The following is a 15,152-nucleotide window of genomic DNA, read 5'->3' as shown; positions in this document are numbered from 1 at the left end:
AAAAAATATATATTTTAAAAGACAATACATTTTTAATGTGATTTTTAGATGTAAAATGCATGAATTACTGTACAGATTTACATCTTATTTACAAATTAAGTGTATATTAAACTTATGTATTATTTATATTCAACTAAATATTTAAATACGACAGCAAAATATTAATGAAACTTTGCTTTTTTTATAAACAAAACATATTCTCAGAAGGGGCATTGCTAGATTCTGTGCACAAACCATTTTATTTAAAATATTCTTTATATTCTTGTTATTAATGTCATTGGGGTGTTTGTTACATGTTATGTTATTTAGCTAATGTTTATGGCATTATTGACAAATTGCTTATATTTGATAATCATAAACAGGTAGTGCAGAATCTGCATGGAGCAAGAAAAGTAAATCCTTAAGCTATGTTCTTTGAGGGACTTGCAATTTAGAGACGCGACACTATTGGCTGTGCAGCCTGTGACGTGGCCGTTGTATTTGTCGCTCTGCTTGTTCTTTGAGCGAGCGCGTGCGCGTGTGTGCGCGGGGCTGGAGACCAGAGCGCGGATGGAAGCGCTCCACACAGGACCTGAAGTTCTGAATGAACGCGCTTCATTTCTCCACACCATGGGAGACGGTCCACCGTCTGTAAACAACAGCAATGACTCTAAACGCACCACGGATAACTTATCAGAACAGTGGCTCGTGGGCATGGGCATCATCATGGGTCTGATAGTATTTGTCATTGTAGTGGGGAATATACTGGTTATAGTCGCAATAGCCCGGAATCAGAGGCTCCAGACGCTCACCAATGTTTTCATAGTGTCTCTGGCGTGCGCAGACCTTATCATGGGGTTACTGGTGGTGCCATTTGGCGCAGCCTTGGAGGTCAGAGGATCCTGGATGTATGGATCGTTCTTCTGTGAATTCTGGATATCTCTTGATGTACTTTGCGTCACGGCGAGCATCGAGACCCTGTGCGTAATTGCAATAGACAGGTATATCGCCATCATCTCTCCATTTCGCTATCAAAGCCTTTTAACAAAAGCACGGGCCAAGGCGGTGGTGTGTGGAGTGTGGGCTATATCGGCACTTGTGTCATTCCCACCCATCCTAATGCAATGGTCCCGACACAGACTGGATACATCGTGCTATGACGATCCCAAGTGCTGTGACTTTATCACCAACCGCGAATATGCCATCTCCTCCTCCGTTATATCGTTTTACATCCCTTTAATAGTCATGATATTCGTCTATGCCAGAGTGTATAGAGAAGCCAAACAACAACTGAACAAAATTAACAAATGTGAGGGAAGATTCTACAACAATGGTACTAATTGCAAACCTAACCGAAAACGAACCACCAAGATCCTGGCTTTAAAAGAGCAGAAGGCGCTGAAAACGTTGGGAATAATCATGGGAACATTCACTCTCTGCTGGCTGCCGTTCTTCATCGTTAACGTGATGCGGGTGTTTAGCGATCAGGTGGTGAAAAAGGAACTCTTCGTGTTTTTGAACTGGCTGGGGTACGTGAACTCCGCCTTCAACCCCATCATATACTGTCGGAGTCCCGACTTCAGGAAAGCGTTCAAGAGGCTGTTGTGTTGTCCGAGGCAGGCGGATCGCAGGCTGCACGTGAGCTCGTGCGACCTGTCGCGCTGCACCGGGGGCTTTGTGAACTCAATGGAGCAGAGCATGCTCGGGACCTGGTCGGACTGTAACGGCACGGACAGCCGCGACTGCAGTCTAGAGAGGAACGGAAGGGTGTCCCGTTCAGAGTCTCAGCTGTAAAAGTACATCTGCGATTATTTAGTCTATTACACGAGTTGTTTGTACTATTGGAAATCAGGTAATTATGGGCGCGCTAAGAGTGTGATATTGCTTGTTCCAGTGAACGTTTCAGACCAAAATTGGGTTAGTTCGAAAATATTTCCAGAAAAAAAAAATCAAAGCTTTGAAGTCACCATGGAATAAAAATTTACGATTCTTATTTTTATGGAATAGCATATTGCAGTATTTAGTATAAATGATGTAGGCTATCCGTGCACATATTATTTTCAATTCATGTGCCCTCTAATCTTTAATCAAAATATATTCTCTTGCAACAACATCTCTTCACCGATGACGTGTTTGCTGGCGTCAGGGCGGGACAACCTGTCACTCACATGAGATCACAGCAATAGCAAACCAAAATGATCCAACGACCCAATCAACTCTGATGGACAAAATCAAGTCCCGACCTAAAAAAAAATATTTCTCATTCAAGAAGCCGTTTCACTTCAGATCCACTTCACAACAGGAAAACTAACACTAATGCCAACTTTGCATTTTCACCAAGCAACGCACAAACTAAATGGGTGGAGCAGATTGAGATATTCCCCTTCCCCCACTCAACTCGTTCTGTAATAAATCCGCTTCAGCTCCACTCCGGGTTTTATTCCTGTGCCGAGTGAACATGGATCAAGAGAAAATGCGCACTCACTCCATTTCCACTCCGACCGGCTCCTCCATGAACACGGGTAAGCGGAGTGATACAAACAGTGAAAAGTCCCCGTACTGTTATCTGCACTTTTGGAAACCGCTCAGCCAATCAAATTCAGGGACCGGAAACAATTGTTATGCTATAAGATAGGTAATAGGGAATAGACGAAATTTAGCTGTGTTCAAAAACAAAAACAAAAAAAAACAATTATTAACCCCAGCTATTAATTTTCAGCCATTTTCCCCCAGCTAAATTTAGCATGGAGAGCCCACTGAAGCAGATTGCATGTCTTTTCTGAAAAAGTTGAAAGTGAAAAGGTGTATTATTTCTGACACAGTTGTAACCGGTGGGAAACTTGCTCAGTTAGTCAATTTGCTCAGTTTGTCAGTAAGACCAAAAAAAGAAGTTGCAAACAATTAAGCAGTGTAATTTTATAACTTTGCTATTCAGCAATCTTTTGGAAAAGAAAATTGAAAATCCAAGAATACATGGATATTTCTATTTCTTTGCTTTATTTATTGTAACAATACCTTAAAATCTACAATTTTCCCATGTGAATTAATCAGTTAGGCCTATTCAAAATCAGTTTCTCACTGGTCACAAATGTGATCACTGACATGTTTACATAGTTTTTTTTTTCATAATTTGACTTTCATAAGTATTCCAATAGACCAATTAAATATATTTATCAAATATGCAGGGGCCAAAATGGAATTAAACAGCTCTGTTCATGTGACTGTTTAAACCAGCTGATTAAAAATGATCACATTAAATAATGACATTGAATCGAGACAGTGTGCACTTTCATTTACTATTGAGAACTCTTTGGAACACACACAAAATCTTTTTAGACCCTTCAAACTCAAAAGTAATGCATGCAAGTCACATGATAATGTGGGATTAAATGGGTTCAAACATTTTGCAAACACCGTTCAAAATTCAATTATAAAAGCTGAAATCTTTTCAAATACAAACTGTGCAGTATTTTGCAGTGAATAAATGGCAGTTTGGCTCTGAAATGGAGTGGTGAAACAGTGTTTTTCATTCTTCATAGCAATGTTAGGCATTGAGCCTTTACATTGTTTATTTGAATGTTTTATTCACAAATGTGTGATATTAAATCTTGTTTTACCTCATACCTGTATAATGTGCAAATTGTACGAGGAAGTTGTTTATATTAAACAAATTGTCAAAATGTACAGTATTTATTTGATGCATTGTACAGCATATATGAAAAAGCGTGGCAATGTGATAAAATAATGTTAAATATACTTGTGATTTACATGCTCCTTATTTGTGTCAAATGTGAGCTGGGGCAATGAGCTTCTTGCATTTTCCATTCATTTAAAATTTCTACCATACCAGTTATATATGTTACTCATTTATCTGTAAAGATGCGCACACATGTTTTGGCAAGTTTTGTTATGAATATATTTCCCCAACTTCACGTTTTTACAGAAAATTATTTATGTACCAGTGCCTCATGTGAAGTATTGTACAAGATTTATCATGTTGACGTCAAGTTGGCTAGCGTGCAATAAAATGTGATATTGTAAAAAGGCACGTTGCTTTTGTAATCACTTAATAATTTGATGGGATTTCTGAAATCTGTTGGGATTTCAGAATGTTGTTTGTTTATTTGTTTTTCAAGGCAAAATGTTTTCAGGCATGCTTGTACTGAAATTAGGGATCAGTTATTTGTCAGGAGATCTTTAACTATTTTACACAGTTGAGATTTACATCTCAATTATGTGAGTTACCCTAGTCTGCAGATGATTGAAAGTAAAAAAAAACAAAAAAAAACAGTCCGTTTCAACATGGCTAATATCTACCAAAGGCCTCCAATTAGAGCTTTCCTTAAATATTTATATGCTGACCTCATTTAGTTTGCAGCACTCGCATCACTGTTGGGTTTTCCACCATCTCAGACTGCATTGGACTGTAAAAATAACACAACACAACGTAATTTCATTTCACACGTGCAAACTAGCAGAACACTCTTAGAAGCAAAGGTTCTATATAGAACCCCAATTAACCTTTTTTTTCCCTAAGAGTGTGTAGCGGTGCAGGGTGTGTGTCCCTTGGTTCTTAAGATTCACAACACGATGTGAAAACAAAGCATTAGGAAATTCTCCTAATGGAATAATTTTCCGCATCAATGGAGTGTTAGCAAAGGAAATATGAAAATTAAAAATTCTGCAGTTGAACTTCCCGTAATCAACTTTCATGAATCAACTGCATGCAAATAAAACAGCAATATAGGCGAATTTGTTGAAAGTGAAGAATTTTTTTGGGGGCATTTATGGACAATATGATGCAATGTGGTAAATTGTTTCAGTATTGGTTAGTGTGATTTACTGGCTTCCTTTCTGGTCGTGTATTGTTCTAATGATATATTAAATTATATTTTATTGTGATGTTGACTGAATAATAAAAAGCAGTTTAAGGCCTTGTTTGGCTGCTTATCATTTTATTCCTTCTAGAAAAATCTGACATAAACAGATGCCAAATGTGCTTTGCTTTGAAAAACAAATTTTTATGGAATACATTTGATTTGAGCTCACAGCTGTGCTGTTAATTTCAAGAGGTTGGATGGTTTAAAATGCATTACTGCTCGGAGCAGTGTCCCCAGAGCCCTCTCACGTCTAAAACTGCCTCAGGGTCACTGAATGCAATATGTCCGCATCGCTTTCGGCTAATGAACCTTATTTAAATGTGATTACCTGTGCTAATACAATAGCGCAGCGTTTCACAACAATAACACTGTCCGCATCATGAATATGCTCTTGGCTGCATGTCACCTTGTTATTAAAAACAATTTGTTTGGCAGGAATTTGTATCCGGACAGACGTGACAGATGAGGGCCCTTGTGTTGAAACAAATGGTGCACATGTGATTGCCTTTGGTTTCTTTATCAGCGTCGAATCTCTTTCATTAATCAGAAAGCTTATTCTTAGTTTATCATTCCGTACCTGATGACTCTGACGTAATGACTGCTTTTATTTGCTTGGAGGCTCATATGCTGCTGTGCTCAAATCAGGGGAATTGCACTGAACCCTAAGTAGAAAAGATTAGCTCACTGTGGTCTGTGAATGGTACATTTGCTTACTTCAAAAACGTTAAGTGTCTATTAATAGCAGCTGGGGGGCACGTTCAAAAAGTTTTCTGAGCTTTGACTGCCATTACACATCTTTAGTTCAAGTAAGGGCCACTTGGTCTGGAGCGGCAACAATCTTTGAACACGTTGTTTTATGTCAGCCAATGGCTGCCATTAGCACATCGTGGAGATAAAACGCTCTCATGTTTTTCCCTCACACGTTGGCCAACAGCTCACACTGTTAATTGTAATACGTTACTGGCTTATGAGGTGTTGAGAGAACGGCATCTACTTATATATACCTGTGCATGCCTGGCTGCCTTCCATACATTCCAGTGTTGTAGTTTCCATTCAACGGCTTTTCTGAAGGGCGCTTTTGGACCATTATATCCACGCTCACACATAGGCCTACTGAACTTTTGAGGGTGTGCATGATAAAAGTTATAATAATCTTGTTAATGGGACAAGATTAACATTAACACTTGGCAGATGCTTTTATCCAAAGCGACTTACAATGCATTTCAAAGTTCTTATCAATCCTAGCTTTCCCTGGGAATCAAACCCATGACCTTGGTGTTGCAAGCACCAACGCTCTACTGTTTGAGCTACAGGAAAGTGAGATTTAGCACACTAAACAGTGTTAAACTCGTTAGCTAAATTACTGATGGAAGTGTTTGTTAGCAGAAATTTTTTTACATCATGACAGCAATTAAACGATTTCACTTAAAACATAGACTAAAGTTGAAGAGAAAAATAAAGCCGCAAGAAAAATCTAAAAATAAAAAAAACTGATTAAAAATATTCCATTCATCAGGAATAGCCCGTTTTAGCTGCACGAACTGAAAAGCGAACACCGTAAACTGCCACTGTAAAAAAAAGTAGCTGCCTTAAATTTTTAAGTACAATCAACTTGGATGTTTAAGTAATTTCAACTTAAATTACATTAAACTGACTAGAACAATGAGTTGAATCTTGTATAAATTATAAAAAAGTTGAAAATTACTTTTAATTTTCTAAATGATAATGCATGCCTAAATGAATCTGCAATGGTCAAGTGGTTCAGCGGTCACGTGGTACAAGTAGGAAATCTCAGAAAATTCCCATCTTACAAATTATAATTACTAGCTCTACGAGGAGTACGTGAATGCTTTACATGATGAAATCTCGTACTGAACGCACCTAGAGTGGTGTTTTTGTAGGCAAAAACCCAGAAACGAGTTAGCATTTTAGCACTTCCGTTTCCATCGTCCTGAAGTCAATGGGTTTTTGGTTAAATGCTTGAAAAAAGGTCTGTGGTAAACACAAACTCAAGATATTCTCCCGTTTTCTTCTATGATATAAAATACATCAGAAATACGCTCTTGTGATTTTTTTTTAAAGCTTTTACTTGTCTTGTAAAAGGCAGTTGTTTGCAAGTGGCTAAATGGGACTACAGATGTCATCGAACGTCATCAGTCGAACAGGAAAACTCATCTAGCTACTCCCTTGTCTGCTTTCACAGCTTCGATGTGTTTATAATCGTGGCCATGCAAATTATTATTTTTTTTTTATTAAATGCTAGAATGAACAGTAACAACAAGTGTTCATGCAAATTATTATAACACAACACACCCCAGCAAACACATTTACGTTGTGGCACATTGCATTTCTTCTATGGCAACGCTCGCAACATTGTAACAACGTACCAACGTTGTTGCGCGACATTCATCAAATGAGAGATGACGTTCTGACAATTTTTCGTTTTTATGCTAGATAGGCCTATAGATATCCCCCATTTAGCATTTTATGTTTTGGGGTTAATTTTTAATTAGTCATATGTTAGATAACAGTGCAAGCGAGGCTACATTAGTCACATTAGAAAATGAAGTTGTAGGTTGTGTTTGAATAATTAAGTATCTTATTTAGCTGAGGTAAATAAAACGCAATACTCACGTATCCTTGATCGATGAAGAACGAGACAACACAATTAACCCAACGGTTGAAATTTAAAAGGCAGATTTTCGCGCTTGAGGGCAGTGACGAGTACATATGTAACACTGTTAGTCCAGTGGTTGTCAAGACACCGTTGGCACAACCTTTAGCAGTGGCCCTTAACGGTGGTTTAATGTCAACATTGTGACAACGCTGTAACAACCTTCACCACACAACGTATTTATAGCAACCTTTTGGCCATGTTGATAAAACGTTGTGCAAACGTTCTGTGTTTGCTGGTACGCAAGCTGATGGTGTCGGACCGCGGTGTATTTTGTTCATAGCCTTCGATGAGCTTTTGAGTTCTGCCGGTTTTATTTAAGTTATGCAGATTAATTTATTTATTAAAATTGATAAAAGCTGTGTTCATTTGTTAAGATTATCATGATGGACAAAAAAGTGCTTTTGTTGGACACAGACCTTATTTTCTGCAATAATCCAAAACCAGTGGAAAAGTACTGAGAACTAAGAGAGAACTATGCTCTTTTAGTAACAACGCATTGAACACGTAAAAAATAATTACAGCTATAATAATAACAATTATATAACAATGGTAGTTTAATCATTAAAATATTATTTCAGGAGTCGTTTTTGTTAAACGTTGATATGGTTAAATTACAGTTTTTCTCAATCACTTAGGCACATTTTTCGAAACAGTCTTAAAGGGACTATGTGTAGCTTTTTAGGTATTTTATTATCTAAAATCAATATTTTTATTCATAAATATGCCCTCAATGGTGTACAAATACCTATGCCAATGATCAGACTAATCCTCGTAAACGAAGAATTTATTATCTTTATATACATGGGACGGGTAAGTCCACGGAGGCTTCCATGTAGTTCCGCCATCTTGAAAAACTATAATAGCAGAGAGGGACAAAAAGTACTAGGCCAACGCGTTTCCACAACGCGTTTTCGTTCAGAACCAGCGTCACGTGACTGAAGCCAGCAGAAGCGGAGGAGCAGAGCAGTGAGAGGTGCTTGTCACTGCACCGGCAAGTTTAAAAGGCTGCACTGTATGGTTATTTATACACCGTTCATTCATACATATGCTGAGTCACAGGATAAGGAGTCCTCGTCGTCGAAAAAGTTCAAAATAGACCGTAAAAGGAAACGTGACCGGAGATTACAAAAACAAGGGTTAATGTCGGGATAGCTAATGCAGGAGAAAGCTTTCAAAAGAGACGCTGAAGTTTCCTGCTTTCTTCTCGACAGGTAAGTCAATGTTACGGCCTTAATTACAAGCTTTTTTTTCATTGCTTGGTTGTGTACTTTATCGCGAAGCAAAGAGGACATGGAGACTGACAGAATAGACAGAGCAGGTTACTTATGATATAAAAAAATCTCAGCTCTCAGATTCTGTCACTTTTATTACGAAATTCAAACAATATATACTGTTTTTGGCGCTTGTAAATGTGACGCGAGTCACGACGGATCCCTAGCGGCACGTGAACCGATCATCTCTAGCTAGTAAATAAACACAAATGAACAATGTTGAAAGATACAGTACAACTTACCGAAATGTATATTCCTCATACATTATATCGACCAATCAATCAAACAAATGGTAAACAGCTGGAGAACAATTATGTATGTCACAACATTTACCTCAGGAAAGCCATTTAATGACCATAATAAAGGCTAGCAGTTAGTTGGCTAGAAAAAAAGAGCTATAAAGAGTATTTTGCTAAATATGTGTACTATATTACATATATATTATATTTGTATTTATATCATTAAATAAAGTTATTATAATAATAAAAAAACGCATTATGTATCTTTCTGTATGTTTACAGCATTAGGTGAGTTGTTTTTTTCTTGAGAAAAATTAATGCCTATCTTGTGTAGATATCCCCCCCACCCCCCGCTCCTCCATAAATCTCACTCCAAGCAAAACTCAAAAGTTGGCAGCTATGTTATATAGACAGTAGAACATTTATAGTTAAAAGTTAAACAGACTCTTTGATGAATAGCAGCTATTGAGTAAAGTAACGATAGAGAAGGCTCTGATGATGATGATATCTAACAATGCACGTACTTCAAAAAATATAACGAGTAAAGAAGGCATTACTAGTAATTACCATAGTTAACTTTTTCACAGTCAGTAATTGATAACTAACAATCTTTTTTTCGTTGTTTCAAGTTTCAGTTTCACCAAGAAAAACTCGAAGTGCTATTATAAGACATCCTGTCATAGCTTTTTGGTACATACCAGCTACCGTAGATGCAACGCGCATTTGAAAAAGTGAGGCGCTGGAGGGCATTATTCATTTGAATGCAAAATACAATTTCACCACTAGATGGGAGAAATTCCTACACAGAGTCCCTTTAACATTCTCTAAACTATAAGTTTAATTGTCACAACTGTTTGCTGGAACATCAGAACTCTCTTGCATGTCTGCAAAATGTAGTAACACCCAAAACATTGAATTCATGCTTCAAAACATATTGTGTCAGTAAATTGGCAAATGCCACCAAAATAAAAAATGTTTTTGTCATCGTGTGAGCCACATTTGTCAAGATGTTTAGATGGGTTTTTTTTTTCACCATGGAAATATTTGTTAACTTTTCCCTACTTTTTTTGTTGACTGACTGCTTTCTATAATATACAAGAATGTCAGTTCTGTCTTGCTGAATGCTTTTACATATCACACTGAGCTTTTTAGATAGGCCTACAGATTTCAACAGTAGGAAAAAAAAAATGCACATTTATTTTTGTAAAATGTGTTGTAAACTTAACATTCCCGGTTGCTTGTTTATTTTTACACATTCTTATATTCAACAAGCAACTGTGAATTTTCAGTTTACATGTAACACATTTCTTCAAAAATAAACAGATGTTGCTGCTTAGGGATTTAGATGTTCATCCATGTTCAAACATGGTAGTGATTGTGCTGGGCAAACTCCATATACTTCCAAACTTGACTGGTAAGATTGTGATTCATATTTCATTACAATGGCAGGCCATTTGACAAATAGCAGACATTAAAACATTCAATGTCATTGGTATTTATGGAATATAAGCATGTCCAACAGATTTTGAATGGATAATTTTGCATGTAAAGGATCACATATGAAAGAATGTTTAGAAGTTGCGAAGAGTTTGACAATTTCACTGAGAAGTAACTCATCAGTTTTGATCTACAAGCCATGTGCATTTAGGTGTTGTGCAAATTGTAGACAATTGTACATTCTATTTGACACACGTGCCAAAAACATGCAACTTGCTTATAAGAAATTCAAATCTGATGTGAGCAACAAACTAACTGTTCAGAAATATGAACATTGTTTTGAGAAAAAAACCGATTTAGAATAACTGTAATATATAAAATGTTTGAAATGTACTTTTTTAACAAAAATTTTGTTGTTGTTTTTGTTGACTAAAATTAGATGCATTTCAAAATGGCGTGACATGAAGAAATATTTAGTACATTAAAAAGACAGTTTCAGCAAAAGACAAAAACTAAGAAATGAGTAAAAAATGAACAATGCCTCTGAATTAGTCATTGTGAAACATGATGTGTTAAGTTGGACAAGTACTATTTTCCTGTGTTGTGATTTTTATCTTCAAAAAGATAAAGATCTTTTTTTTCTTTAACTAGTTCATTCAATGCTGGAAAAAAATAAGAATTTGAATCTAATTATATCATAGAGATATATTTGCAATACATGTGGCTAGACAATCTCACATTCCTCCTGTTACTCACGACAAGACCTCCCAGTTAGTCAAAAGCATTGACTGAGGCTTATGAATTCTCTGGAGGTCTACAAGGCTGATGTGAGTGTCGGAGCACGTTATCTTGAAGTGCTAAAAATAAGTGCTGAGCGGAGTTTACGCAATGGCTCTTTGCCATGTACAGGATGTTTCAACCTGCCATCTCTCGTCACATTCAGCAGACTCTGAAATGCCACACAGGTGAGATGAATTTTAAAGTGTCCGTTATAAAAAAAAAATTAAAAAAAGGAAAGATATGTTGTGTTTTAACAGTTTTGAAAGTTGTAGAAAACATGTAGGATGGTTCTTCAGAGTGCAAAAACTTTTGTCGTTTCATATTTCACAGAGCTTCTGTTTAATAAACACATTCAGCCATTTCTGTAAATATGTCTATTATTAGTTCAGGCCGAAGCTAACAGGAAATGCACCACCTAAATTACTTTTCAAAAGTGTGTTTCCAGCACTGAATGTCCTGTGACAGTTTGCCTAAAAATATCAGTTTCTGTGGGAGATGCCAAGTGCATTCGAATAAGTAGTTTACTATTATTATTATTACTTGTAATACAATTCTAAGAGCTTTCCTTTATGTTGACCTTTAATATATCAGCACTCTGTGTTGTTGATGTGTCCGTGTGGGAAAGAGGATCAATAAGGCAAGGCCCCAGTACACAGAAACTTTTGGTTTTGGACATCACCTGCTACGGTTACATAATGTTACTTAAGGCAATGCAGGGGGGACACGTGGTTTATTGTGCACTCTCACGCACCAAATGAGAGACCAGTGACCCATAAGTCACCTTGTAAGTCAGTAAAAAGGGGCAGAAACTCTGATAGGGCTGCAGACAGCAGGGAAAATGCCAGATTAAATGGAGTAATAAAACACAACTAACCATTTCATCTTGAATAGTTACGGTGGCAAAAATAAATAGGCTTATTATAGGGAGGAGGAAAAAAACTCAATGTTTCAATGTTGATATGCAATAAAAAAAAAACATAACTTTTAGGAAAAGAAATCTAAAATAAATAAAAAAAACTATAAACTATATAATTTATTAAAAATACATATATACTGTATGCAAATTTGTGTGTGTATATATATATATATATATATATATATAAAGAGAGAGAGAGAGAGAGAGAGAGAGAATACACATTTGTGTATATATATATATATATATATATATATATATATATATATATATATATATATACACACACGTGTGTGTGTGTGAGAAATATATATATATACACACACACAGGATAGAAAATAGATTGATAGAAATTAATGACTTGTGATTATAATCTTTTCATTTTAATCCCCTTTAAACGCCATATATACAGAAGACTCCAGAAGTTTAAAAACATTGGACCATTGTACAATATATCTACAAGTTTATAATCACAGTTTCACTCACTATACAATCAAGCAGAGCACAGGTTACAGACCATAAACAGAATCAACACGTAATTTTTTTCTTTTTCTCATCAGTTTCAATTCACCATTCACAAACATACATACTTCAAGAGATCTTTCTTCTATTTTGAGACATTAAATAAATTATGAATGTAAAGTACACTGATAAATTATCAAGATTAGTGAGTCTTCATTTCGCCATTAAGGGCTGTGTGTAAATGCTTATTTTTCTGTTAGCATTGCATAATTTCCTTCATCCTGCTTTTTCTGGAACGTGTGCAATGTGTTTGGGATTTGGGAGAACTGAAAGCTACAATACAGGCTCTCAAGTTGGAACAGCTGATATGACCTTGACAAGCTTATATTGCAGTGTCATGTTATTATAAACCCTTTATCACAGTGTATGGCATGATTTTACTTTCAATAGCGACTCAAGCGGGAGAAAACCCAGTGAGAATGGCACTAAAATGGTTGGTAAACTGGCTGAGATCTGCCAATCAATGCATGTCTGTCTTTCACAAGCTCTAAAGGTGGAAGTGAAAAATCCATCAGCTGCATCCGATGGTGCAATTCCTCATCATGCACCCCTGAAAGAAGGGACGGAGTCAGAAGCAGAACAGCGAAGCCTCAGGCAGTCGCAAGTCATGGTTTGGAATGGATTCAGCTCTGCACGATGTTGCGTGCCATATGGTTACATCATCACGGAATTGGATGCTAACAGGGGATATTTTGCAGGAGTCTTAGATGGGACGCTCGCCAGGGCAATTACAGCTCAGTCAAACAAACAAAAAGGGGGGTTAAAATTGCACTTTTGCCCTTAATATTTACAATGTCTCTTTCATTTCATGGGGATGTTACTCTACGTCTCTTTGGGGAGCAACCGGCTTTTCAAAAGCAGCTTTGCAACATCATACAAAGAAGAGAAAGAAAAAAAAAGATGGAACATAAAATAGTTACAAGCTTGTTTCTACAGAAACCATACAAGCAGAGGTAGAAGGGGGAAAAGAAGATGCGAGGAAAAATAACAATATTTAATTATAACTTAATCCATATAAAACAAACTGATAGTAAAAATGCAAGCTCCCTTAAGACTACCCCAAGATGAATCAAAATTTCTAAGATGATTATTCTGACTATTGTTTTAAACTTCATAATGAGACAGAGCAAGAGCTGTACTTTTTGGCATGGCCCTTCTCGCCTAAGTGCTTTGTGAGAGATAATGCTATCCGGGTAACCTAGCAGCAGCGCGAACGGGGAATGTTGCCCACTCTCTTGGGTCAGAACGTGTGGGATTACACACAAGGGTCCTTTTCATTACATAATACATTCATTAATTGGCACGTTTGCATGAGGGGGAAATGAGAGCGAGGAGGAGCAGCCATTAACCTGCGGAGTCGTGAATAGAGGAAAAGCCTCTGAAAGCCTCTAAAGAGCTGCAGAATCCGCAGGTCTCCATTAGTCCAGCGCATTTTGTTCTTCAAAAAGAGCGTGGGGTCACATTTATGAGAATAGTCATTCATCTACCCAACTTCACAAACCAGGTCGTTGGATAGGACTGCAATTCTGCTCTGAACCTGATGAACTTGACTCATCAAGGCACAGGTGAGCCGGCTACATCACAGAGGACGGTGAAGAGAGGAAAGTTGGATTTTGGGCACGATGTGAAGAAAAGTGAGCACAGACTCTTGGAAATCTGTGCGTTTCATTCATTTGTCACATGAGTATCTCTGGCGCAGTTCAGTCCTCATCGCAAACTGTGCTTCCAGTGTATGTATCAGACTGAACTTGTCTGATGAAATGAGAAATGTTTTGATCTCAAGCGTTTTGTAACGGCCTCAGTTGAACAGCGTGTGCTGTTTACTGTGACAGCCTTCCCCTCAGCTGACTTCACTTCCTTCCGGCTGTATCATCCGGCACCCTTTGCTGTTTGATTAGTCGTTCGATCTCCGAACCCAGCGTCTGGAGATTTTCCTGTAGAGAGAGAAACAAATCAGACTGCTGTGAGGACTACTGCTATTATTTACATTGCCATTCAGTTTATTCATATACAAGCTGAGCAAAAAGAGGCACATCTGAGAGAAGCGAGCCTGTAAGCTTGGATAATTAGGCAATTCCAGGCTGTTTTGCTTCGAAACTCTCTGATTTCCTGCTCATCTCCCGATAAGACTGTAATCCTGCCATTGTGCCTTGAATGGAGCTCTGCGTTCCCCTTGTGCCCTGTCCTCAAAACATACTTTATTAATTTCTCTGATCTCCCAGCTTATGTGCTCCCTCGTAGAGGACAGATGCTGTCCCTGTTGTGACCTGGATGTGGCTCTATAACTGAGAAACTGGTCACTGTCAGCATGGAAATTTGCCCACTTACTCAACATTCATCCATCACCACCAAATTTGCTTTTCTTCTGATAGCCATCACTAGGAATCCAGTTACGCAGAAGCTTAGTTTAAAAATTGTAATTACATCAGCGGATGTCATTGTGGAACTCAACAC

General features: G+C 37.4%; 2 protein-coding genes across 3 annotated transcripts in view; one reads left to right on the top strand and one right to left on the bottom strand.

Annotated features, from left to right (window-relative positions):
• The first annotated feature begins 494 nt into the window (after positions 1–494).
• Positions 495–4,917, top strand: adrb1 (adrenoceptor beta 1). Its single transcript, XM_082151595.1, has one exon. It carries the CDS (start codon positions 550–552, stop codon positions 1,771–1,773), a length of 1,224 nt encoding a protein of 407 aa, XP_082007721.1. The 5' UTR covers positions 495–549; the 3' UTR covers positions 1,774–4,917.
• Positions 4,918–12,537: 7,620 nt separating this feature from the next.
• The window catches only part of ccdc186 (coiled-coil domain-containing protein 186), a 28,030-nt gene continuing 25,415 nt past the window's right edge, over positions 12,538–15,152 (bottom strand). For both annotated transcript variants that reach the window (XM_082152933.1, XM_082152934.1), the window contains one exon: positions 12,538–14,632. In XM_082152933.1, coding sequence (XP_082009059.1) covers positions 14,549–14,632 — 84 coding nt within the window. In that variant the 3' untranslated portion in view covers positions 12,538–14,548. The remainder of the gene's footprint in view (positions 14,633–15,152) is intronic.

The sequence above is a fragment of the Leuciscus leuciscus genome (assembly GCF_965113295.1).
Source record: "Leuciscus leuciscus genome assembly, chromosome: 21".
Lineage (NCBI taxonomy): Eukaryota > Metazoa > Chordata > Actinopteri > Cypriniformes > Leuciscidae > Leuciscus > Leuciscus leuciscus.
The sequence above is the reverse complement of the archived record's forward strand: the minus strand, read 5'-3'. Positions and strand labels throughout refer to the sequence as shown.